General features: G+C 38.3%; 1 protein-coding gene across 8 annotated transcripts; it reads right to left on the reverse strand.

The window, feature by feature from the left end:
- Positions 1 to 578: 578 nt before the first annotated feature.
- Positions 579 to 26,872, reverse strand: SPATA7 (spermatogenesis associated 7). Of its 8 annotated transcripts, none has more exons than XM_036429605.2 (12): positions 26,705 to 26,872; positions 22,049 to 22,123; positions 18,776 to 18,871; positions 15,683 to 15,730; positions 13,792 to 13,925; positions 9,075 to 9,541; positions 7,911 to 7,977; positions 6,730 to 6,845; positions 6,179 to 6,235; positions 4,690 to 4,767; positions 3,333 to 3,390; positions 579 to 1,186 (listed from the first exon to the last, which is right to left on the reverse strand). In XM_036429605.2, the coding sequence occupies exons 1-12, from the start codon at positions 26,721 to 26,723 to the stop codon at positions 617 to 619; spliced, it is 1,785 nt and encodes a 594-aa protein (XP_036285498.1). In that variant the 5' UTR covers positions 26,724 to 26,872; the 3' UTR covers positions 579 to 616. The 8 variants fall into 8 exon arrangements, with proteins under 8 accessions (XP_036285498.1, XP_036285491.1, XP_036285517.1 ...); XM_036429598.2 differs by having other exon boundaries at positions 13,792 to 13,943; XM_036429624.2 differs by lacking the exon at positions 18,776 to 18,871.
- Between the last annotated feature and the right edge of the window lie 229 nt (positions 26,873 to 27,101).

A 27,101-nucleotide genomic window follows, 5' to 3' on the forward strand; every position in this document is an offset into this window, starting at 1 on the left:
CTACAAAACCTCTTCTGTCTGGATAAATTACGTTCTGAAAAACAACTTTAGAAATTGTGGCCGACAGATCCTAAGTGACCCAATGATTCCTACGTCCGCATCCACATCCTTGTGTAAGAGTAGGTGGGGCCTGTGGCTTGCTTCTTATGTCAGAGATGCTGGAAAGCCACGCTGTGAATGCCTGTGGAGAGGGCCGGGCAGCAGGGAATGGTGGGCAGCCTCTGAGAGCTGAGGGCAGTCAATGGCCAACAGCCACAAGAAATCGAAGTTTTTCAGGTCTGTTGCTACAAGGAAAGGAATTAGGCCAACAACTTGAAAAAAGTCTGGAATCAGGTTCTTCCCGGACTCACAGCTGGGGTGCAGCCTTGTGATACCGAGTACAGGACCCAGCCAAGCCATGTTTAGACTCTTGATCCACAGAAACTCGGGTAAAGAATACATGTGTTTTGTTTTAAGCTGCTAAATTTATGGTAATTTATTATACATCATAGAAAATAAAAAAACAAAACAAAACAAAACAAAAAAACAAACAAAAAAAACCCCTTAATATATAAAAGGAAAAAAGAGGAAAAGGAATATTGAATTATTGGCCATTTGGGACATTTATTAAGGAAGATCAAACATCCCCAGGGCTGTCCTCAATGCGCAGTGCCATGATTTGCAGAGTTGCCTCCTCCAGGTCCCGATCGCTGCCACCCATGACCGTGCAGAGCTGGACGGACGGGGACAGGGCTAAGCGGGAACGGTCCAGCTCACTTGGAGTCTCTGTCTTTTCAGTGTCACTGTCACCTTCAATGACAGTCACAGAGGTCTCTTGGTCTCCTGAGCTGTCAAAAATATTTGGATTTTTTTCATCCCGACTTGAAGGTCTAAGATTTGTTTCCTCGTTCACCTGTTCAATTATAACCTCTTCTGAATTCTTGAATTTATAGATTGGTAGGAAAAAGTCATTTGGTGAGAATATCTCATTCTCATCCTTTGGTTCAGTCTGCAACATAATCAAAGCTTGTCGGCACTCCTGATGCTCCTGTTGAATTGTGGCCCCTTGTTCATTTTGTGTTGAATTCTCAGCCTTTTCAAAATCAAGTAAATTCAACAAATCAAAGTCATCTTGCTTCACCGAGCTTTCCTTGGGTACACAGCCTAAATTCACCTTTAGGATATGCAGCAGGTGGCGCATTTTCCTCTAAAATTAAGAAAAAGGCAAGAATAAGGACATTAACCTGTTAACCGAGTGGGACGTATAAATACATCAAATGTAAACAATATTGGGTACAGGTAGGACATAAGAATACGTCCTTGAAATATACGTTGCGCCTTGAAATGGGCGGGACGTATATTTCCAAACAACAAAGGTATTAGTCATCCATACATGTCTAAACATGAATTTAAGACACGGAGGGAATCAGTATAATTTCGCTAGTGAGAGTGATGGACGTGTTCAACAAGAATTGTTTTGGAGTTAACACATGGCTTACTGAATAAAGGGTATAGGATTTACTTAGATAATTTCTATAGGTCAATTCATTTGGCTGAACTCTTGTGTCAAAACAATACGGACATTGTTGGAACAATGAGGATAAACAGAGTCGGAATCCCCAGTGAAATAAAAACAAAAAAATTACAGAAAAATGGACATATAGTAAGATTCAAAGACAAATTTATGGTTTTAAAATGGAAGGATAAAAAAGACGTATTGCGGGGACCGGTTTGGCTCAATGGATAGAGCGTCGGCTTGGGGACTGAAGGGTCCCGGGTTCGATTCCGGTCAAGGGCATGTACCTTGGTTGCGGGCATATCCCCAGTAGGGGGTGTGCAAGAGGCAGCTGATTGATGACTCTCTCTCATCGATGTTTCTAACTCTCTTATCTCTCTCCCTTCCTCTCTGTACAAAATCAATAAAATATATTTAAAAAAAAAAGACATATTGATGCTCAGTTCTATTCATAATGACGAAAAGATAATGATTGAAAAGGGAGGAAGAAGGCAAGAAAAACCAAATGTTGTCCTGGATTATAACAAGAATATGGGCGGCGTAGATTTGGGAGATGGAGTTATGGTGGCCTACACGGCTGCCCGTAATAGGGTAAAAAAATTTTATAAAAATTTTTTTCTAAGATTAATTGATATGTGCTGCTTCAATGCATATATTATATACAAAAAAGATAAAGGTCATTTGGATCGATTACATTTTTTGATAGAGTGTGTAGAGAAATTGGTAAATAACAACATAGTGAAAACCCACCCAAATACATCAACAAGCAGCTCTACATCTAAACCATCACACTTAGTTGAAAGGCATTTTCCAGAACAAATGAAAAGCAATATAGGAAAAACTAAACCCAGGAAATGCCGAGATTGCTACAAAAAAGGTGTTAGGAAAGAAAGAATCTACATACTGGTGTCTGGATTGTAAGGTAGCACTATGCATCAACAATTGTTTTAAAATATATAACACGGAAGTTGAGTTCTGAATTTTTACATCTATATTTTAATTTTTTAAACTCAATATTTCTATTTTATTTGTGTGCTTTTGTTTATTGTTCTGTAATTGTTAACTTTTTAATATTTTTATTGTGTATCGAAATAAAAAAATATATTTTTGTAATCTTTATAGTTGTTTGTAAAATTTATAATTTTTTAATTCGATGTTTCCATTTTTTTGTTGGTATTCTTTTCTATTTGTTTGTAATTTTGTATTTTCCTTTCTGCTTTATATATAAATAAACAAAAATATATATTTCATAGTCTTTTCATTTATTTTAAGTATATATAAAAAAAAATAATATAAAATTACATCCTCTGGGCGTGACATACTGACATGTCCTAGTGAAAGAGTACACGCCCGTTATATGTTGCGTAATTAAAAAGGGAATTCCCTGCCAAAACCAGTTTGGCTCAATGGATAGAGCGTCGGCTTGGGGACTGAAGGGACCCGGGTTCGATTCCGGTCAAGGACATGTACCTTGGTTGCGGGCATATCCCCAGTAGGAGGTGTGCAAGAGGCAGCTGATCGATGACTCTCTCTCATCGATGTTTCTGACTCTCTATCTCTCTCCCTTCCTCTCTGTACAAAAATCAATAAAATATATATAAAAAAAAAAATAAATAAATAAAAAGGGAATTCCCCGGTTAACAGGTTAATGAAGATAGATAAATTGAATTACTTTTGTCTGCAGTGCTGCTAATTTGTGCAGGACTAATACTTCTCTTTCTACCCACCCCAAATATATACAAAGTACAAGGGAAAAAAGCATTTGCTTTTAAGGCATCTCTGAAGGTATAGAAACACTTTAAAATTCTTTCTATAATGCAGTTTTAAGGAAACAAACCTCCTCCAAATGGCGTTTATTTTGTCTGATATGTCGCTCAAACAGCCGTTCTAAAGAGCTACAAAAGAGAAATAAGAAATTAATATCTCCATCAGGAAATCAGCTGAATGTAAAGCAGCAAATAACTAAACTACTAACGACTGGACACATTTTTTAGATGGCTCTTTTTCTTTCTACAGTTAAAGACCAATCCTCCCCTGTTCCGTCAAGTTCTCCACCATGAAAGCTAGTTCAGTTCCCTCTATGCATTTAAGTCAAGGTAATGGACGCCAATGTTTCGGAGAAACTGCATGCTACTTACATTTCTGTGAATAAAATATATTAAATGAGGTCCAAAAATTCTTCCTCTCTCTTTCACCCCCCCCACTAAAAAGCTGTTTTTCTCTCACACAAATATGCAAACACCATAAGCCTCTCTTCTCTTCTCACATACATACTACCCCCATAAACTAAACTCTAAAGAAAATTCTTTTGTGAGGTATTTTAAAAGGCTGTCTACAGTATACTTGAAAAAAATTCCACTGATTGTAAATCCATATAATAACCTAAAAGTTTATCATTTACTAAGCACTACTAAGTGCTAGGAACATAGTAATAATTACACAACTCATTTCCTCTGCTACCATTTGTTATTACAATGAAGTTATGAGCCAACTTTATAGTCAGTAGTTATGAAATAATTTAATATTTTTTTAAAAGCCCAAGAAATCCTTACTCTACATTTTGCAATGGCTGTTTATGTTTTAAAATGTTATTTCCTTCTAGGCAATTTTCTGTGCATGTGGTATACATAATGGGCTCTTATGCTACATAACAAACTTTGTCTCAATGTCTCATGAATTTTACAAAAGTAATCACTGTTTAAGCTGATACAGGACCACACAGTTTCATTAAACATGCAAGAACTAATCTGCAAATTTGCCATTTAATTTATAGTATGCAAACCTTGCTTTTAATTATTCCTCACTTTATTAGTAGCAGATGTAACCAAAATACTTGCTTTTGATTCTCACCATAATTTTAAGTAGCAAAATTGAATTATGTATCTTTGCTAATATGTAGCAAAAACTTTATTTTATAGCCAAGAAACATAATGGTTTTTAAAGGAATAAAATCTCTAATTTTTTCTATAACTCCCCCAAACTGTATGTCCACCTAGAGCATGAATTAAACATTCTTTACAATTTGCTATCAGTTATAAGAATATAACTTTTCCCTAAGAAAGCAATATAATTTTTCATTTCCTAATAGGTGAAAATAACTTAAAAACCTAATAACAAATGAAGAGTATTTAAAGTACTTTTCAACCACTATGTATTACTAAAAAAAAAACAACTAAAAACACACACAAACTAACCTGTTTGAAAATAAACCAAGTTTCAAAATTTCATCTGTTATATCTTCAATGAAACTCAGATACAACAGTTCTTCTTCACTGCGAAGGCAAAGCAATATAAAGCATAAAGATTATTCATTACTCTAAAAACTATAGGAAATCTCACTACTAATTTATTAGAAATGTACTTCTGGCTCATATTCTTAAAGAGGAATATTATAAAACAAACATCAACTTCCTGAAATTATGCAAGGATAAATATTGGAGAAAATATTCCCTGAGAGAGTAAAATTTCACAGATGTCTGAGACATAATAATAAACAAGCAGGGAGCCCTAGCCCGTTTGGCTCAGTGGTTAAGAGTGTTGGCTCCAGGACTGAAGAGTTGTGGGTTCAATTACAGTCAAGGGCATGTATTGCAGGTCAGGGGCATGTGGGAGGCAATCAATCGATGTCTCTCTCTCACATCAAAGTTTCTCTCTCCATTCCACTCTCTAAAAATCAATGGAAAAAATATCCTCAAGGTGAGGATTAACAAGAAACAAAAGGGGGCGGGGGAAGAGAGAAAAAGCAGGGATTAAATAGAACAAGACAGAGGCCAACCAAGGATGAGGGCAACCAAATGTGACCCTTAGGGGCACATGTTCCTGATGTGTTTTCCATGTCCTCAGGCTCCAGACCCTGCCCAGCAGCAGAGGCTAAGCTCTGCACGCACTGGCAGGAAGAGAAAGAGCACAGTCGTCCCAAGACGCAGGGACTTATCTCCTGTTCCTCAGAGAACATCATGTTTTAAGATTGGGAAATTTTAAATTATGGAATCAGTAAATATAAGGGAGGAATTAATAAGCAAGTCAGATAATACAAGATCAAAATGTATAAAAAGTTATATTTTCAAACTGCTTAACAGTCTAATATTTAAACATCAAGTTTAAAAATAAATTAAACTATAAAAATATAGGTGTGGGCAAAGGTAGGTTTACAGTTGTTTGAATGGAAAATAATGGAATAATTAATAAATAATAATACAAGAATAAACTTTTGCATAACTCACAACTTTTGCCGACTCCTATAGATTATTTCCCCCTAAAAATGCAGCTTAATTAAACAGCATTAAGATCTAGAAGTAAAAAAAAAAAAAAAAGGAAAAACCCGTAAGTATAATATCTACAAAGAACTGGTGAGGCTGGAAACCTCCAGGAAGGTTGTCCTGAGCTTCTAAGTCTAAATTTTTCAAAAATGATTTTTACTTATAAAAATATACAAGAATTATGGTTACTAATTGTAAAAAATAGGTACTATTAACTTAGGGACAAATTTCCACTGGAAATAAAGATGAAGTGTTGATAGTTATTTCAGGAAATTTTGGTCATTTTCTTAAAGAGACAGGTTAGACAGTTGAACCCCAAAGCTTTCTGTGAGACAAATTAGTGTTCAATCCTAACTTACTGAATAATAGTTTGTATGGTTCTTAATTCTCACTAAGCAAAATGAAAAGATGAGAAAGATCTTACTCAGAGTAGATTTTTCTCCTTGAAGGAGGAGGCTGCTCGGAATACTGACATAATGCCCTGAAAAGAGAAAATTAAAATATTTGAACAATGGTTGGCGCCTTGGCCGGGTGGTTCACTTGACCAAAGTGCCATTCTGTACACCAAAAGGTTTCGGTTTGATTTTCCGTCAGGGCACATACCTTGGTTGTGGGTTGGGTCCCCAGTCAGGGCTCATATAGCAGGCAACCAACCAATGTTTTTTTTCTCTCTCTCTCTCTCTCTCTCTCTAAAAATCAATAAAAACATGTCCTTGGGTGAGGATTTAAAAAAACACTGGTGGGCATATAGTAAGTGTTCAATAAAATCATATATTAGTAATAATAGTTGCATATCTATGATCTAATCCAATCTTCAGAAAAACCCTGTCAGGTATATTCGGTAGGTATTATTTTCCTCACTAGTGAGTTCACCGGGGGCAGAAAGGCCAACTAAATAGCCAAGACAGATTTTTTTAAACCCATTCTTTTAATTACAGGGGAGACAGTTTGACAGATTTCCCCTGAAGCTGTTACCTGGCTGGGGAGCACTGCAGAGTGCCATCCTTAACCTCGTTCCACGGTAAGCCCTTCTCTTGGGAAGGTGAAGGAGTTAAGTTTTCTTTGGTTCCATAGGTCATACAACCAGGTGCCTAGGGATGCAAGAATATATCCTTATTTTGCTTATAAAATACAACGTAAAAGCAGAAATAAAGCAAATAGCACATTTCAAAAACAGTTGAGGTAAGAAAGGAGATATCCAGTAGAAGAGCGACATACGTTACAACAAAGGATGTTTTAGAATATATTTTCCACCCAATCAGGTCATTTTTCTTAAATTTATTTCAAGTAAGGTGAAACAACCCACTGGTGTGGCTCAGTGGTCGAGCATCGACCTATGAACCTGGACATGACAGTTTGATTCCTGGTTAGGTCACATCCTCAGGCTGACGGCTCGATCCCCAGTGTAGGGCATGCAGGAGGCAGGCGATCAATGATTCTTTCTCATCATTGATGTTTCTATCTCTCTCTCCCTCTCCCTTCCTCTCTGAAATCAATCACACACACACACACACACACACACACACACACACACATAAAATAAAGTAAGATAAAACAACTTATTTCTTATATTTGAATGAGGGACATTTTAAATGTTAAGAAATCACCACAAATAAACATATGGAGAAAATGATACAAATATGAAGTTTTGGGTAAACTTGAGAAAAAATACCTTACTTAGAATTCAAGCAACCAATGCCATCTTATCAAACACATAGAAGTAGTGGCCATGGCTGTATAAATAATAATATTAATAATCTACTGGCAGCTCACTTTTATAGAATCCTTGCTTTGGGCCACATACTCTGCCAGCCATTTACTTGCATTTTAAAATTTCATCTTTACAATGCAAATTTATGTACAGTACTTTCTATCTTTGAAAACCACATTTAAGGCATTTTATTTATCTACTCTTCTATCCAGCCAGCCAGCCAACCATCTAGAAGAGATGCTAATAACACATAATTTCCCAAATTGGCAGGTTCCATCTGGCCATTCCCAGAGAGTAAATAGGCAAACCTTCTGTACACTGGCTGGATCGTGTGCAAGAAGTACCACCAAGAGATCACTCTTCACAGTCCAAATAGCTACACACGGTTGTTAGGTTAGAGCAGCTGTAATTCCAATGTGAGGCACAAGGGTCTCATTTCTGTTACCTGCTTTATGGCCACTTCTGACTCCGTGAAGTCCTTAGTCTCAACTGTCTCAAAATCAGACTCAAAGCTGGAATATTTAAAAAAATACATGGTTAAGCTTTCAAAATACAAAGACTGTGTGATAATGAGCTTTACAATCTAGAAAAAAATAAACTCAAACATAGGAGATGAAATCCATCTGTTCTTATAAAATGTATTATTTCTAGTTATTGAATCAGGAAATAAATGTTGTTTGGATTACCTATACTTCTTTTCCTTTTTTTTGGATAGCAGCTACATTTCAGTTGGCCAGAGTGGGATTAGGGAAATGAGAACTTTTATGTTAAAAAACTGTCATAAATATAATCATACTTTCCTCATTTCTTCCTCACTTGACAAATTCTGTCATATATTCAATTCCTTAATTCTTTGATGAAATGTATGCAGACACATCTGATATTACTTCTTGTATTTACCCAGAGGAAAGAATATTAGTCATAAATTGCTTTTTACTTTCTAAAATAACTAAAACCTAGTACCTCATAAACATTTGTTCATATAACCTAGGATAAACAATTAAAAAATCAGCGTACACTTAATATTTTACAAGATCTGTTTGTTTCTCCGAGCACTTGGCAAACTTTCACATTATGTGCCAGGCACTGTTGTATATGAAGACATTATTGAGGCAAATTATACTCAACTTCTAGAAATGATCCCAATTGTCTAATGTACACCTGGGGCGTTGTTGCTATACAACACTGGGGCTGAATATTTGCAGGAAAGGGAGCACAGGGGTAGGTGTTTCTCCCCCTTCTTTGACCCACTGTTTTGTCATTTTTATCATAAAGCAACATACATATTTGCACAAATGCTCTTTGATGACATATTTTAAGAACTCTCTGAAAGTAATCTTTTAAAACACAAAAGTTCTGGTATCATGTCAAAAATAAAAAAAAAATTGAAATATGTAACATTCGTGTATATAAAGAGTTTGACAAATGTAACAGTTCCTGGTTTTTTAACAATTACTCTGAGAGCTCTAAGTGATAAATGTAAAGGGAAAAGTCACAGTAATGACATTCCATTCAGAAGGCACATAAACTACATGAGATAAAAGAAGGAATATTATTTAGTTTCCACAACATTCCAAAATTTTTACTTTTGGCTGCTAATGTGCCATACCTGCTTAATTCAGTCTGGGTTTCGGCTTCTACCCGCTGACCTGTAAAATCCTTTTTTCTTTTGGCAGGTGTATAATACCGATACTGTGACAGGAAAGATTTTGCTTCTGTTTTCAAAGTTCGTGGAGTGAATGGCAAATGTCCATTCGAAAAGAGTTCAGAATGTTTATCCAAAAGGTCCCCACTGAATGTTTTTTTAATGACTAAGTGAGACCTGAGGGAATTTGTGCTCTTGGGCCTTTGGCTGTAGGAGGTTGCAGAGTGTGTTTTCCTGGGCCTGGAGGGGGTGCAATTTATGCTGGACAGGAAGGAACCGAAGTTCTTCTCAGCACCATCCATGCGGCTGTCACTGGATTTAGGTAGACTGAGGTGCAGTCGCTCTGAAGAAGTCCCTGGTGACCTTGCAAAGGACGAATATTCATTCACTTCAGCTAACACGTTGTCTTCATTTCGTGGTTGTCCTGCGGGCTAAGAACATTGGGTTTTGTAGTTAGTAATCACACTCGAGGCCAGATGCACAAAGTTCACGCAAGGGGGTCAGCCCTCGCAGCTGCGGCAGCTTGCCTTGGCCCTTGCAGCCCCGGTTTCATCCGGAAGGTCATTTAGCTGTCCGATCTAATTAGCATATTATGCTTTTATTATTATAGATTTGCAAATTCATAAACATTATAAATGGCTGCCTCAGGGGCTTATAAAATTAACTAATATGTCCCGAAAGATGTTAGCATTGTATATAAAGTTCTATTCTTTTTTTTTAATCATTAACATGAAAATATAATTCCACAGATAAGTTAATGGCAAATCATTTTTCTTTCTAAAAAATGATTAATAACATACGCCTATATTTTTTATCTTGGCTTTGAAAGGGAAGGTATTTTTGACTGCTCCATTTTTTGTTTGTTTGTTTATCCTTGGAAGAACCATTTCTATGGGATATCTATAAAGTCTAAAAACACATAATATTTATTCTTTTATAGACTAGATGCCTCTAAAGCTCTATGACTCTAGATGTTATGGACACCTGTGTTTCCTGTACAGAACCTGAGTTAGAGAGGGGGCTGAGGTGAAAATGGTTAGGATTTAGTCAGCTATGTGAGTCCTATAAGCTCCCGGGGTGAAAAACAAAAGGAGTATGGGAAAAGCCAGTGCTTCCTTTGTATAAAGTACTATTCCTCCCAGTGAGTAGAATAAGAGAGGAATAATAAGAACTTCTATCACTGCTGCTAATAAGTACAGAGTGTTTACTATGTGCAAGGTACTGTTCTAACTGATTTACATGTACAACTCAACCGTCAAAACAACTTCTGAGTCGTGATACAGTTATTAGCTCTATTTTATACGTGAAGAAACTCAGGCAAGGGTCTCATAGATCTGAACCCAAGCTAGGCCTATGTGCTTCACCATTATATCATATCATCTATTTTAAAGATTCATTTAATCTGGTGTGGCTGCTCACTGAGCACTGGCCATGCACTGAAAAGTCTGTGGTCCAATTCCTGGTTGGGGCACGTGCCCGGACTCGCAGGCTCAGCCCCTAGCAGGGTATGCAGGAGGCAGCCAATTGATATTCTGCTCTCAGATTGATGTTTCTCTCTCCCTCTCTCTCTCTCTCTAAAAATCACTAAAAGTATTTTTAACAATACCCATATTAAAACATAACTGAAATATTTTATGGAGGCAAATGTATAGAGTTACAGTGGCTAATAGAAAAATGAATAGAAAATATCTTACATTTACAGATTAAATTATATATTTTATTTTCAACAAAACCCATTCTTATCTCAAAATATCATTTTTTAAAAAAAATCCTCACCCAAGAATTCTCCCTTCCATCCCCATTGACTTTTAGAGAGAGTAGAAAGGAGGAAGGAGGAGAAAGAGAGAAACATAGATGTGAGAGACACACATCAATTGGTTGCCTCCAACATGTGTCCCAAATAGGGCCAGAGATCAAGCCTGCAACCGAGGTACATGCTTTTGACTATAATTGAACTCATGACTCTTCAGTTTGTGGGCCGATGCCCTAACCACCGAGAAAAACTGGCCAGGGCTCAAAATACAATTATTAATTTACTAGAGGCCAGTACATGAAATTCATGCACAGGAAGGGGGGAGTCTCTCAGCCTGGCCTGCAGCCTCTCCAATCTAGGACCCCTCAGGGGATGTCCGACTGCCAGTTTAGGCCCGATCCCCAACCAGCAGTCAGACATCCTTCTCTCAATCTGGGAGTGCTGGCTCCTAACTACTCTGCCTGCCTGCCTGCCTGATCGCCCCTAACTGCCTCTGCCTGCCTGCCTAATTACCCCTAACTGCCTCTGCCTCGGCCCAAAGCCTAAGCTGCAGTTTGGACTCCCTCTGAGGGAGGTGACCTGGTGTATCAGGGGAAGGTGCTGCCCCCATTACCCGGCTGTTGCTGCCACTGCCAGCCTGAGCCTGGGCCCTTCACAGCCATGCCTCGGCCCTCACAGCCACTGCGGCTTTGTCGGTAAGGATGTTGGAAGGTCATTGGGAAGATGCCTGCCCTAATTAGCATATTACCCTCTGATTAGTGTAGTCAAAATGCTGGATAATGGAAAAATATTTTAAATTGTCAGTTAAAAAGTCCAATCACTAAAAATGAAAATGCACATGTGAATCAAATATTGATGAACAGATTCCGAGATGGCAAATTATAGCACAGCGTCTGGCAAATTTATTTTAAAGGAAGCTACTCTATTCCTGGTCCTTTTATCTATGCAACAGCCCTGGGGGCTATTAAGCATTATAGCTTCCCTGGTGACTCCCAAATTTATTTTCAGTCTGAGAGAAATGCTGATATCAACTCTCTACTGAAGTTCCAAAGGCACCTCAAATGAAGCACATCCAAACCAGCAAACTCAAACCCTACATTATCCCCTTCTCCAAAGAAAACATTGCACTGTAACTCTATACAAACATTGCACAAAACATTGTCCTGTTATCATTCCTTCACCATCTTCCCAGCTGCCCACACCAGAAGCCTGGAAATCTCCTTAATTTTGGCCTCTTGCTCTTCACATCATCGAATCAGGCACCAAGTCCTGGGGAATTCTCCTTTGTAAGTATTTCCTAAATATTTCCCTTGTGCTCCCTTCTGCTGTCTTAGATCAGGTCTTAATCATTTCTTTCCCAGATTATTGCCAACTGTTTTATAACCTGTCTCACCCTCCTGGCAGTGTAGTTTTTGTAAAGTATGATAACATAACCTCCCAACTAAAAACTGGTCTATGGTTCCCATACCCATCAAAGAAAATCAACTGGATTCACTATTGTGGTACAAATGTCTTTAGTTATTCCTGTTTACTGATATATGCAATGGGAAGTGCTGGAGTCAAATATGAAATGTGATAACTAGTAAGCAGAGCAGTGAAACTGGCTTTTTTAAATTTTATTTTTATTTTTATTTTTATCACATCAAGGGTGTTGGGGGACAAAACACAAAGCTCAGGAACTGATCTAGATGATCTAGGAGACCATGCTCATGACTCCGGGATCCTCTAGATGGCCACATCTCAACTAGGTGACTTGCAAAGAAATTTGCCCATCTTGAACACTGGAACAGAGTGAAAAGGGAACACTAGCCTTCAAGAATCTGTAATCATATGCTGCCTCCATACAAACTTGCAGCCTAAATGTGTATTACCAGATGGTCCACAAAAACCTTAAGTCAAGACAAATAACTTTTTTTTTTTTTTATTAATGCATAAATTGTAGGGTAATCTATATATAAAAGCTGAAGCTACTGTCTAACCAGTAGCTATGATGCACACTGACCACCAGGGGGCAGACGCTCAATGCAGGAGCTGCCAAGCTGTAGTGACTTGGCAGTTGTAGTTTCAGGTGACACACCCAGAACCAGACAGGAAGGAGCACAATTCCGGGATGCGTCACCTGAGAACCATTCTCTTGCAAACTGGGACCGCTCAGGGGATGTCAGAGAGCTGGTTTCAGCCCAATCCCTGCTGACCAGGCCGAGGGACCCCCACTAGTACACAAATCCATGCACCAGGCCTCTAGTATACCGTATTTTCCAGCGTATAAGACGACTTTTGAAACAAAAAAAAGTCAACTGAAAATCAGGGGCAAAAGACCAAAATTGCACAAAAATTACCTGCAGATCTTGACGGCAAAGTAAGTCTTTTCTTTGAAGTGGGGGATAGTCTTACACAGCAAATATAGGCCTAAACCTATGTTTTAACTGTAAAATTAGGGGGTCGTCTTATACGCCGGAAAATATGGTGTATATATATATATATGTCTGTATCTATATCTATATCTATATCTATATCTATGAAGTTGCTATCTACCTATCTATATGAAGCTTTCCTTGTCATCTAAATTTTCAAATTTTGGGCATAGACTTATTCATAATATTATCTTACTCTCTTTTGAATATGTGTTATTTCCCCATTTTATTTCTGCCTTCAATCTTAAGTATTTTCATCAGAGATTTGTCAGATTTATTAATCTTTTTACTTAATCATTTCTATTGTATTTTAGTAGGACTTTGTTAAAGTCCACAAGTAGATGTGACAGAGACTGTTTGGCCTGAAAAGCCTAAAATATTTATTATCTGGTTCTTTACAGGAAAAGTTTATTTCTGACCCACAGGAAACATGTTACCAAAAAGTAAGGTTGTACCACCGATGAAATAGCTTAGAAATATCTACTTGTAAAAGGTGAAAAAAATGCCATCTTACCTTTTGTAGAGTGTTAAATAATGCCTTGGAAATATTTTTAGAATTGGCCTGCATTGTAATTTTAGTTACTTTCAACTCCCTTTCACATTGTGCTAATTCCTTTTTGAGTTTCTCTCTTCGTTGTTGATCTGCATCTGATGGGGAAAACAAATCTTTTGACATACAGAAAATAGAAAACTTAATTTTTTGGTCTTGGAAAGCTAATAAAGCAAACATTTTTATTTTTATTTTATTTATTTAATTTTTTTATTGATTTTGTACAGAAAGGGAGAGAGATAGAGTTAGAAACATCAATGAGAGAGAGTCATCGATCAAATGCCTCTTGCACACACCCTACTGGGGATATGCCTGCAACCAAGGTACCCTGGTTACCTTTGATACCCTGTATCAAAGCTAGTCAAATTTTAGAGTTGAATAGAAGTAGAATGACTTGTATTTTCATATAACATTGAAAATTTAACATACTTCATAGGAATCTATCTCACTTTACTTTTCACAAGAAAATTTCAATTTTTAAATCACCCTAATTTGAATTAGAATTTATAAAAAGTTTTACATGCTGAAAAACAAAGGTAACTTACATGTATATTTAAAGTTTCCATTATAATTAAGAAAAATTTGTAAATGCTAACGTAAATGTATTTGCCCTGGTCAGGTGGGCCAGTTGGTTGGAACGTCATTCTGTGCATATTTGGGTTTGATTCCCAGTCAGGCTACATGTACAGTTTGTGGGGCTCAGTCCCCAGTGGGGGGCCTGCAACAGGCAACAGATTTGATGTTTTGCTCTCACATCCACATTTCTCTCTCCCTTCCTTTCTCTCTAAAAAAATCAATTTAAAAAATCTTAAAAAAAAACACACAAGAATTTTCATAGTTAAAAAAAAAAAGATGGCTCAAAATGTCTATAAAACCTGCTTCTAAGTTATACTGACTATAATGAACATCAACTCTATAACACAAGAAGTAATAATGACTACTAGTTATACTTTAATTTGGTGATTACAATCTTCACACTTCTACTCACTACAATGTTCTTTATTTACATGGCAACACAGAAAAACTCCTGCCTCAACTGAGGGCAGAAAATGCTGGGGGATAAATAAGCACTAGCTAAGTCTGAATTCTAAACACAAAAAAAAGAGGAGCAATTTTTATAATACAACCTCTATACTGTCAACTCCCGAAGCCTTACCTCCATCCTGAACCCCAGAAAAAAGAACAAGTGCTGGGAAGGATGTGCAGAAACTGCAACCCCTGCACACTGTTGGTGGGAATGTAAAATGAGGGCGCTGCTATAGGCAACGGTAGGGTGGTTTCTCAAAAACTTAAAAAGAGAATTACAACATGACCCTGCAATTCCACTTCTGGGCATACACCCAAATGAAAGCAGGGTCCCAAAGAGATATTTGTACATTCACATCCATAAAAGATTATTTATGACAGGCAAAAGGTGGAAACGATCCAAGTGTCTTGAATGTGTAAAGAAAATATGATATTATGCATACAATGGAATATTATTCAACCTTAAACATGAAGGAAATTCTGACATATTTAACAACATGGATGAACCTTGAGGGCATTTCACTAAGTGAAATAAGCCAGTCATAAAAGGAAAAACACTGGATGATTCCCCTTACACGAGATACTTAGAGTAGGCAAATTCATAAGACAGAAAACAGAGTGGTGGTTGTGGGGAGAATTATTGTTTAATAGGTATGGAGCTTCAGTTTTGCAGTTAAAAGGAGTACGAAAAATTGACAGCGGCGATGATTGTACCACAATATGACTGTAATTAATGCCATTGAACTATAGACTTAAAAATGGTAAAGATAGTAAATTATGTGTAATTTACCATACATTTTTTAAAGGCAATATATCAAAAATTACTTACATTTGATGCAGGCACTTATGCTGAGTGGAGCTGAGCAGTCTACCACAGCTGAAAGAAGAAAATCAGTTATTTAATAATATTCTTAATATTTACAAATGATAAAAAAATATCATGTCTGGAAATCACAAAAAGTTCCAGAACTTGGAGATTTTTATTTTCACTTTTATGATACTTTTAGAAATGAACAAATATAATATCCTTTAAAAAATATATATATATATATTTTATTGATTTTGTACAGAGAAGAAGGGAGAGAGATAGAGAGCTAGAAACATCGATGAGAGAGAGTCATCGATCAGCTGCCTCTTACACACCCCCTACTGGGGATATGCCAGCAACCAAGGTACATGTCCTTGACCAGAATTGAACCCGGACCCTTCAGTCCCCAAGACGACGCTCTATCCATTGAGCCAAACCGGTCTTGGCGAACAAATATAATATCCTTGATAAAAAAGTACACTGGCTGGGATTAACAGCTCACTAGATACTACAAAAGAAAACATGAGTGCACTTAAAAGCATAGCAATATATACTAAGCGAACAAAGCGAAGAAAGGCTGGATACAAACACACAGAGAGCATCACTGACCTAACCCACCCGCAGCATGCACTTACTGGTAACATACTTGTAATTGGAATCCTATAACAAGTTTGGAAAGAACAAAGAGCAAAACTGCAGGACCTACACTAACTGATTCCAAGACTCACTGTAATGTTATAGAAATGTGGCAGTGTGGTATTGTAATAAAGACACTCATATAGAACAACAGAACTGAAGAGTAAGTCCAGTTCTGTATGGTCAACTCTCAAATAGTGCTAAGGTAATTCAACAGAGAAAGAATGATCTCTTCAACAAACAGTCCTAGTTATATTTGGATACTCATAGGTAAAAAAAATTGCTCCTTATATCATACCTAAGAAAACCAACTCAAAATAGGTCACAAACTTAAATGTAGGAGCTAAAACTTATACTTCTAGAAGAAAACACATAAGAAAATCTTAATGACTTAGATTAGGCGAAGATTTCTTAAACAGGATATAAAAAACATAAGCGCCCAGTCAGTGTGGCTCAGTGGTTGAGTGTTGGCCTATACACCAAGAAGTCTCTAGTTTGATTCCCAGTCAGGGCACATGCCCAGGGTTGCAGGTTCGATCCTTAGAAATGGGGATGCAGGAGGCAGCCAATTGTTGCTTCTCTCTTTCCCTTTCCTTCTTCTCTCTGAAAAGCTGATGTCTTGACTTCATGTCACAAAATATTATTCTTTAGATTTTCAATCACTTAAAATATAAATGTCATAAGATATGAACTAAAATTTAAAAAATACATTTGGTGAAAAACTGGTGAAATTCAAATAAGGTTTGTAGTTAATAGTATTATATCAATATTAATTTCCTGGTTTTAATAATAATATGATTATATAAGATTTTAAAATGGGGAAAGCTGGATGAAGAGTTTCTGTGACTGTACTATTTTTTGCAATTTTTCTATAAGTCTAAAATTATTTCAAATAAATATTTTTAAAAACAAAACGAAAAGACAAGTTATAGACTAAGATAAAATATTTGCAAAACATGTATCTGATATAGGATCTGTGTTTAAGATATAAAGAACTCTTACAATTTAATACTAAGAAGACAAATAACCTATTTTTTAAAAATGGGCAAAAGATTTGAACAGATATTTCACCAAAGAAGATATACAGATGGAAAATAAGCACAAGAAAAGTTGTTCAACATCAGTAGGCACTGGAGAAATACAAACAAAAGCCCTACCTAATATCCACTAGACTAGTCAGTAATGAGCCGCCAATTGGAAATGCTGGTGAGGCTACGGGAGGGATCGAAATGCAAAATGGTCTAGTCCCTCTGGGAAAACAGTTTGGCAATTTCTTATAAAGTTAAAATGTATTTACCTTATTACCCCACAGTTACACTCCTAGTAAATAAATTTATCCAGTGAAACAGAAGTATATGTTCAAAGATTACATGTGAATGTTTATAGTAGCTTTATTCCTAACAGCCAAACCGAGTCAAAATAATCGAAATGTCCACCAACTGGTAAATGAATAAACTGTGGAACATTTCATTATATGGACTACTACCTTAGCAATAAAAAGGTATACTGTTACACACAAGAACATGGGTTAGTCTCACAAGTGTTAGCTAAATGAAAGAAGTCAGACTCGTAACAATACACACTGTATGATTCCATTAATATAAAATTCTGGAGAAGACAAAACTATAGTTAGAAAGCAGATGAGTGGTTGCCAGGAATGGCAGGGAGGACATTGCTTGCAAAAGATTGGGGGGAAGGGGGGGACTTTTTGGGGTGATGGGATGCTCTATATCAGGGATCAGCAAACTTTTTCTGTAAAGGGTCCGATAGAAAGTGTTCAGGCTTTGCGGGGAGATATGGTCTGTGCCACGACTAGTCAATGCTGCCTGTCAGCGAGTGTAAAAGCCACAATAGACAAAACGTGAAAGAATGGATGTGATTTATTTATTTATGGACAATGTGATTTGAATTTCATATAACTTCATGTTATAAATATTATTTTTACCTTTTCCCAACCATTTAAAAATACAACTGCCATTCTTAGTTCACAAGCTGCAGAAAAAAACAGGTGGCAGGAGGATTTGGCCTATGAGTTGCAGTTAGCCAATTTCTGTTTTAACAGCGTGACTGTGATGTATTATATAATACAATGTATGTATTATTCAACACATTTAACTGTACACTTAAAATTAGTGTATTTTCTGGATGTACGTTATATCTCAAAAAGCTGTCTAAAAAAAAAGAGATTAGTTAGCATCTTCTTTGTGAAACTTTAGTATATTTGAAAATAAAAAAGTAGATTATAAACTCTTACTATATTAAAAACAATATCTAACCATAAAATAATATTAGGAATAACACAGGTAAAAGGAAATTACATAGGCGCTATATAGATTTCAAATTCAGTTCTATACCAAACACAAATTCTGATATATATATGTATATGAAGTATATTCATTTTTGCTACGAATTTACTCTAATTAGAAGTGAAGTCAAGGGTTTAAACTAGGTACAGTTTACACATTTGCACATTTTTACCTTTGGCTGAAAGGATTTTATTATAGTGCACAGCCATGTGATTCTTGACCATGTGGAGAGTACTTAGTCTGAGAGAGGAGGAGTCAGTGCAAAAAGCTAAAAATTAAAACATATTTAATTATATATTTAAAGTTAGTATAAAATCATCACAAGATAAACAAATTACTGATTATTAAGTTCTTTTTTATAAAATACTCTGAAATTCAATCACGAAGATACATAACTTTGTGATGCTGAATATGTGCAAGCCTTAACTTGGCACTGATAACTGATGAGCTATCAAACTTTCTAAGAATGATTTTTACAAGCCAGAGAGTTTTGAGAAGAGATTCTAGCATATAACTAAAAATGTATAGCCATTTGCCTGATTATTAAGTAATGAGTACAATGGAGTATTACTAGGTCATAAAAAAGGATGAAATCTCACCATTTGCGACAACATGGATGGATCTAAAGGTATTATGTTAAGTGAAGTAAGTAAGGCAGAGAAAGACAAATGCCATTTAATTTCACTTACCAGTGGAACATAAGAACAAAATAAATGAACAAACAAAACAGAAACAGATTCACAGATACAGGGAACAATCAGAATTGCCAGATAGGAGGGAGTGGGTGAAAAGGTGAAGGGTTAAGAAGTACAAATTGGTAGCTGCAAAATAGCACAGAAATGTAAAGTACAGCCCAGGGAACATCGTCAATAACATCATAATAACTATGTAGTGCCAAGTGGGTACTAGAATATTCTGAGGGCTCACTTCCTAATTATCTAATTGTCTAACCACTATGCTGTACACATGAAACTAATATAAAATAATAGTGAATGTCAACTGTAATTAACAATCAACTTTTTTTGGACTTGATTACATGGAGTCTGGGAAATTAAGCAATGCCCAAACTCCAAAAGTCTACACAAAGATTCTATTCTAAGAGGCAAACTTCTAACTTTAACAAGATCTACAAATCAACTTATGCATTTTTTGAAGTATTAGAACTAAGACAAGTACATCATATAGAAATTCTGTGATATTAAACTTCTTGGTGTCATCTATTTAAAAAATCCTAAAAATAATTATCATTTATATACAAATATCAAATGTATATGTAAGCATAACTTTCTTAAACATTAGAAACAGTTTTTGTGGTTAAAAAACTGTATGTGGTTAAAAAAATATAATCAATAGCTAAAACGGTAGCAGAGATTGAAAAGTAAGTGGCTTTCCTGACCTCTGCTTCCCCTCCTAGAAGAAAACGCTTACATTTTTTTGCATCCCTGCAAGGAAATTCTACACGTGGTATAAGAACATACGAGCCCTGGCTAGTGTGGCTCAGTTGGCTGAACGTCATCTCATGCACCGAGAGGTCACCGGTTTGAATCTTGGTCAGGAAGAATGCCTGGGTTGTGAGCTGGATCCCCAGTAGGGGGGCATGCAGAAGGCAGCCAATCAATGTTTCTCTCCCTCTCCCTCTTTCCTTTTCCCTTCCTCTCTCTGTAAAATTCAATAAAAACCTATTAAAAAAAAAAAAAGAATATACAATAATGATGAGCTTGATACTACCACTACTATAAACATTTACTGAACAGGTACATGTATGCATTGTTCTTTACATGTACAAACTCATTTAATTATTATTATCACTATTTAATAGACATGGTAACTGAGGCACAGAAGTATAAGGTCTTTAAGATCACACAGCTTGATAAAAGACGCAGTTTAGATGTTAACTAAGGCAGCCTCATACTTACAGCTACTATATAACTGCATATATAGTCCTTAAAAAAACTTAACAGCCTCGCTAGTGTGGCTCAAGGATTGAGCACTGACCCATGAACCAAGAGATTACTGGTTTGATTCCTTATCAGGACACATGCCCAGGTCTCAGGCTTGATCTCCAGTAGGGGGCATGCAGGAGGCAGCTGATCAATGTTCTCTCACTGATGTTTCTATCTCTTTATTCCTCTCCCTTCCTCTTTCTCTAAAAAATTAATAAAAAAAGTTAGCAAACTATTGATATATATTACTAGAGACTCAGTGCACAAAATTCGTGAACTCAGGGGGGGTCTCTCAGCCCAGATTGTGAGAGGGTGTAGGCCAGGCCAAGGGACCCCATCAGTGCACATTCAAGGCTGTAGAGCACATGTGTCAAACCCAAGGCCCGCGGGCCAAATCCGTCCCACCAGGCCTTGCAATGTGGCCCGCACCGCGCTGTCATCACTGCACTCCGCTGCGTTTCCATCACAATGACAGTTTATGACTGTTCAGTAAACCATTCGGCCCACGATTTAGGCTGGATTTTAGATTTTGGCCCCTTCTCTGATTGAGTTCGACACCCCTACTGTAGAGGGACTCAAGAGGTTGGCCAGCCAGGGTGGGACTGCAGGAGGGATCTAAGGTGTGTCTGGTCCATCTTACTCAGTCCCGATTAGACAGACCCCAGCAGCAAGCTAACCTACCAGTCAGAGCGTCTGCCCCCTGGTGGTCAGTGCATATCATAGCGAGCAGTTGAGCAGCCTTAGCATATTATTAGCATATTACGTTTTGATTTGTGAACGGATGACCAGACGATCAGACACTTAGCATATTAAGCTTTTATTATATAGGATTTTTCATCCTGGTCTTCCATGTAAGTTCAAAGTTTTATTCTGGCTCTATGTGTATATATAGTTTGTTACAAAGAAATAAGTGAAAATGTGATATTCCTTTCACATTTGGAGAAACAAGTATCAAGGAATTTTCATGTAAATAAAGAAAAAAAAAAGCCCCTTTAAATTATTTTGCATAATAACCCAGTCTTAAAACTTGTAAACTGTAATTATTAAAATGTATTTTAAGTTTACATTAAAAATTTAAAGGCTTTAAAATACTGTCCTTTCACAGGACCTAGAAATCCACTTGAATGAGGAAGCCCGTGCTTGTTCCTGATGCAAAGCGCCCTTCTCTGCACAGCTTTTCCTTTTCAGTGCTTCTGTCTATAACAACCTGCAAAGCATCTTTCCACCAAGACAGGCAGAACTCAGAGCAGGGAGCCTGCCAGCAAGGAGCAGAGCTGGGCTGGAGCTGCAGCAGGGAGAAGGGGAGACCAAAGCCCACTTCCAGCGCTCAGTACTAGTCTAAAATGAGGGACTCCTAAGTTAACCTCAAGAGTTCCTAAAATATATAATTAATAATATAAGGTTCAAATATTGATTAAATAATGTTTCATCATGTCATAATTTACAATTAAACAGTCAATCTTTACCAAACAACCTTTCACCATTTCAAGTACCTCACTTACCGTTACTTTTGGTGCTCAAGTGTCCTTTAAATAGGCATGGTGGAACAGATCTGGGAAGGACAGAGCTTGCTCTGACTTTTAACCAAAAAAACACGAATTAGGATAAACAAAACACAGCTTTCACAAAGAAAACAATATTGAACATTTAAAAAATAATAAACTTTTATTGGTAATACTGGAGTTGTTTAAAATTGTATTCTAGCCGAAACCAGTTTAGCTCAATGGATAGAGCGGCGGCTTGGGGACTGGAAGATCCTGGGTTCGATTCTGGTCAAGGGCATGTACCCGGGCATATCCCCAGTAGGGGGTGTGCAAGAGGCAGCTGATCGATGACTCTCTCTCATCAATGATTCTAACTCTCTATCTCTCTCCCTTCCTCTCTGTACAAAGTCAATAAAATATATTTAAAATAAATAAATAAATAAATAAAATAAAATAAAATTGTATTCTATCATGTTACTAACCAGAAAGGATATATCAGACAAAAATTCTGCAGCCATTGATAAAAAGTTTTCTCTCTTAAGTACATAAGTTATTTTCAAAACAGCTGTATCTTGAGACTTTAGTTTCACTGAGTAAAATGATAAACACATCAATTATTATGTTATTTGATATATACTGATTTCATCCTATACACTGCTGGCTGAGGCATAATAAAACTATTTCAGTTAATCATAGTCTGTTCTACAATTAATTTTAAGAAAATAATCCTCTTACAAAGCAATTGAGTAAATTAGAAATTACATGTTACTATGTGTAAATACATATGTAAAAAAGAATCAGAACTTGATGTTTAAAAGATGTCTTAAAGTTCATCTAGTCTAACTCACCCTCCTCCTCTTGCTTGGATGCTCTCTCTCTCTCTCTTTCTCTCTCTCTCTCTCTCTCTCTCTCTTTTTAATATATTTTATTGATTTTTTACAGAGAGGAAGAGAGAGGGATAGAGAGTTAGAAACATCGATGAGAGAGAATCATCAATCAGCTGCCTCCTGCACACTCCCCACTGGGGATGTGCCTGCAACCAAGGTACATGCCCTTGACCGGAATCGAACCTGGGACCCCCTCAGTCCACAGGCCGATGCTCTGTCCACTGAGCCAAACCGGTTTCAGCTGGATGCTCTCTTAAACAGTCTTTATTTGGAAGTCCCCCTTCCAAATTTGTCCTTCCTTGAGCACTCTCCCTTGGCTCTTGGATAACATACAGAGATTTCTTATGTCTTATAGTTACTCTTTTATGATAGTTCAACAATTCTTTTTAATTTTTAAATATTGATTTTTAGAGAGAGTGGAAGGACAGGGAGAAAGAAAGGCAGTGATTTGTTGCCTTCCAGATGAACCACAATTGAACCTGACAACCCTTCAGTACACAAGACGATGCTCAACCAACTGAGTCACACGGGCTAGGGCTAGTTTAACAATGCTTTAAATATCCCTTGTTTAAATCATTTTATGGTTCCCATCTTCTGATTAGACCCAGATTGATACAAAGGGGCATGAAAAAGTAGTCTCAAACCAAATGCTAGGGAAAAAAACCATCATCCTCTAAGTAGATTGGGACTCAAATCGTGTCCATGAGATCAAAGGTCTTGCTAGAGTAATGAAATTCATCAGTATGTGCAAGCAGCTCAGTCCCCCACGTGTCACCACCAAGCCGGCCAGAAGGAACTCCAGTGAGGAAAGGGGAGGGTGTTTCTTGTGGCAGAATTTCCCAGGAATGCCAGGAGCTTGGCGATCTGATGCCACTACCAAGTGTCTCTTCTGGACCAACAGATTAAAAAATAATTTTTACTTATCAAGCTGCTTTCAGTTATCTATCCTTAAAGGTTGTTTTTCTTCGCTCCTTCCCAAGTCATTGATAACAGAGTGAATGGCAGTTTGTAACCCTCAATCATTTCTCCCCAATCTCCATGGGGGAAGCTGGAAAGAAGACTTGATAGATGATCTGGTCCAACATTTACAAATAATTAAGGCCCAGGGAGTGAACGTGATTTGCTGAAGATTACCTAGTAAATAGCGCACAAAGATTACCAACAAGATATTCTGTTTTGTAGGTGGTACTCTTTCTACTACGTCACTATACAGAAAGTTTGCCCTACCAAAGAATGTAAAAAAAATGTGATACCAAAAAGAAAATGACAAAACAACAATGATTTTTTTTTTCTTTAGGTTGTGTTTTAATATTTTGCACTCCGAAATCACCAAAAGTAATCTTAATGATACCTAAGAAATTTAGAAAGTGCCATCTTTTCAAGTAAAATTAAATATTTTGTCTTTGGCTAAAATTATTTATGGTTTCTTATCAGTAATAATAATTATGATCTAAGACAGTGGTCGGCAAACTGCAGCTCACAAGCCACATGCAGCTCTTTGGCCCCTTGAGTGTGGCTCTCACGTGCGGACGCCCACGAACAGTGTGATTAAAAATTCGTGGCTCATGCGCAGAAGTCAGTTTTCAGCTCTCAAAAGGAAGTTCAATTGTTGTACTGTTGATATTTGGCTCTACTGACTAATGAGTTTGCCGACCACTGATCTAAGAGAACGGACTACCCCAGATATTTGTTGAATATCATATTTGTTTTAAAAATTCAAAATCAATAACAATGTTTGCTATATATATTATAAAATATCCTAAAAATGAAGCTAATTAAATTGGGTAAGGTATAAAAATAGAAGCTTTTTACATTTTGACAGGAACACATTTAAAAAAATAATTAAATAAATACTGAGAACTTACTAAGTCCATTATATTCTAAATTTTACATATATCCTTTCCCATGCCCCCACCTCTGGTGATGAGGAAAATAAGACATTTGGAGGGGGGCAACGGGTGCTAGCAGCCTGAGTCTGTATCCCTGATGCACATTCCTGTTTGCTAGTCACTGCCCCTTCCTTAATTATCTGGGCTTGCAAGACCTGTTTACCTAAATACCCCCATTTTACAGAGACCATAAACCATGTTCACTACACAACCACTAGAGGGGTTATCCGTGCTGGCGCCAGGCCAGGCTTTTAGGTGTGGTCTCATGGCCCCCTTGCAAAGCCCGTGAGAGGTCCGGAAGTCTGAGCCTTATTTGGGGGCCAAAAAAAAGCCAAAGGGTATAAAGAAAAAGCTTCCTCCATATTGGCTTACTCAGAATTTGGACAACTGACCAGAGTCACTGTACTAGTACATGTGAAACATCTGAAAATAAATGACTTTTTCCCAAATCTCCGGGTATTCCTGCATCTTTTTCGGTCGCCTGGTACATTCTGTAACACTAGCATGAGATGGTTAGTAAGAACAGTGGCTCTAGGGCTTCAATTCCCCACCTGGATTCCAAGCCTGGTCTGACACTTAACTGTGTCCTTGTTGAACTCTTAGTTTATTAGTCTCCAGTGCTTATTCACTGTGAAATGAGGATAATACCTACAGAATGTTTCTGTGGATCAAATAATGAGATAACTTGGAAACAGAGCTTAATGTTAGAAAATTTCTGAAAACCACAAAAACTGTGTGGCAACTGCAGGGGTGTTGGGGGTATGGGGGGAGGGGCGGTGGTGGAAAAGGTCATAAAGGGGATAAATGGTGATGGGAAAAAATAAAATAAAATTTAAGAAAAATAAAAGAGGGGGGAAAAAGCATGCTGGTTTGTGATTTCTGGGGCTTAGGCTAAGGGAGAATTATCCCCGACATTCAGAACAGCACTATGACTATGTAATAAAGGCACAATCATATTCCAAGTGAGACATTACATGGACCATCTAGCAGCCTGGCTTAAAGGTACTCTCTTAAATAGATAAGAACACTGAATCGGGAGGCAAGGGTCTAGAGATTGCCTTATTCGGCTTGAAAAGAAGAATGCCACTTTGTTAGAGAGACAGCGAAGAGGCAAATTTTTTCCATTGGGCCGACGATTTGCGGAGCTTTTGCTATGGGGCCCCAACTGATCCACGGTGAGGTCCACTTGACCCTGAGTGCGTTCAGTCAAGGACAAGATGCGCAGGAATTATGGATGAGTTCTTTGCCACTAAAACTGCAGCCAGTAACACAGCATCACTTGAAAACTTATCAGAAAATCAACATATCAGCCCCCCTACTCCCCCAACAGATGTGCTGAATCATCATCTGCATTTTTAACCCGATTCCTATCCGCTTTAAAGTTAGAGAATCCTGGGTTACTGGACTCCGGGGCGCTAGTGACGGAATGAATGGAAGAGGTGCTACTGACTGAGTCCTTACAATGTGCCAGGAGCTTTGTGTGCATTATCTGCATGTATTCCTCAGGAACTCCAGGGCATGGGTGTTCTACAGGCTCTGGCGCAAGAGACGAGGAGACCGAGGGTCCCCGCTGTGGGGTACAGCGAGGGGGGGGGGGCGAGGGAGGTCCGATCCCCAAAGACAGGGGCCATCGAGGCGCTCAAGGCGGAGGCCCGAGTTCAGGGGAGCGAGCGGGCCTCCCGGACCGAGGGCGACCGGTTCCGAGCCAGAAGCGGACCTGCGAACCCCAAGGGCAGGGTCTACTCCAGTGTCCCTGGCAACTCTTAGGTCCTCAAGGAAGACCAGCAGGGAACGGACGGAGAGCGAGCGCCGGGGGCGCGGCCTCTACTCCGGCGCGGCCCCGACCCGGGCCCCGGCCCCCGGCCCCCGGGCTTCGAACCCCGGGCCCCGCCCTTTACCTCTTCGGCTGCCATTCATGCTGAGAGCCGCCTCGCCGCCGCGGAGACGCGGGGTCCCCCTGGGTCGGTCCCCGGCTGAGCCAGCCCCGGCGGCGGAGGACTGTCGAGGAGGAGCCGGTGGCAGGCGGCGGAAGCGGGGGACCGTCGCCGGGCCGGTTGCTAAGAGCCGGCTCCTCAGCGTCAGGATTGTGACGTCACGACGCAGGACGCGCGCTCCCGCAGCCCCGCCCCCCGGGGACAGGAGGAGAGCAGCGGAGGATGGAGAAGGTTTAGCGGGGCTGGCAGCCAGCCTGCTGTTGCGGAGACCCTGGCGGTCATCCATCCGTCCAGCGGCCTCCCGGCCGGAGCCGAGCCCCCAGCACCGGGCTCAGGCCTTGTCCCTGCGTCGGAGCGGGGA

The sequence above is a fragment of the Pipistrellus kuhlii genome, unplaced genomic scaffold (assembly GCF_014108245.1).
Source record: "Pipistrellus kuhlii isolate mPipKuh1 unplaced genomic scaffold, mPipKuh1.p scaffold_m20_p_1, whole genome shotgun sequence".
NCBI classification, from domain to species: domain Eukaryota; kingdom Metazoa; phylum Chordata; class Mammalia; order Chiroptera; family Vespertilionidae; genus Pipistrellus; species Pipistrellus kuhlii.

Excerpts from the sequence above, each read along its gene's own strand:
- SPATA7 (XM_036429598.2), bottom strand. Across the intron at positions 7,978-9,074 it reads ACCCAGACTGAATTAAGCAG|CTTTGAGTCTGATTTTGAGA; the intron begins GTATGGCACATT and ends TAAATATTCCAG. Across the intron at positions 6,236-6,729 it reads CTGCAGTGCTCCCCAGCCAG|GGCATTATGTCAGTATTCCG; the intron begins GTAACAGCTTCA and ends TTCTCTTTTCAG.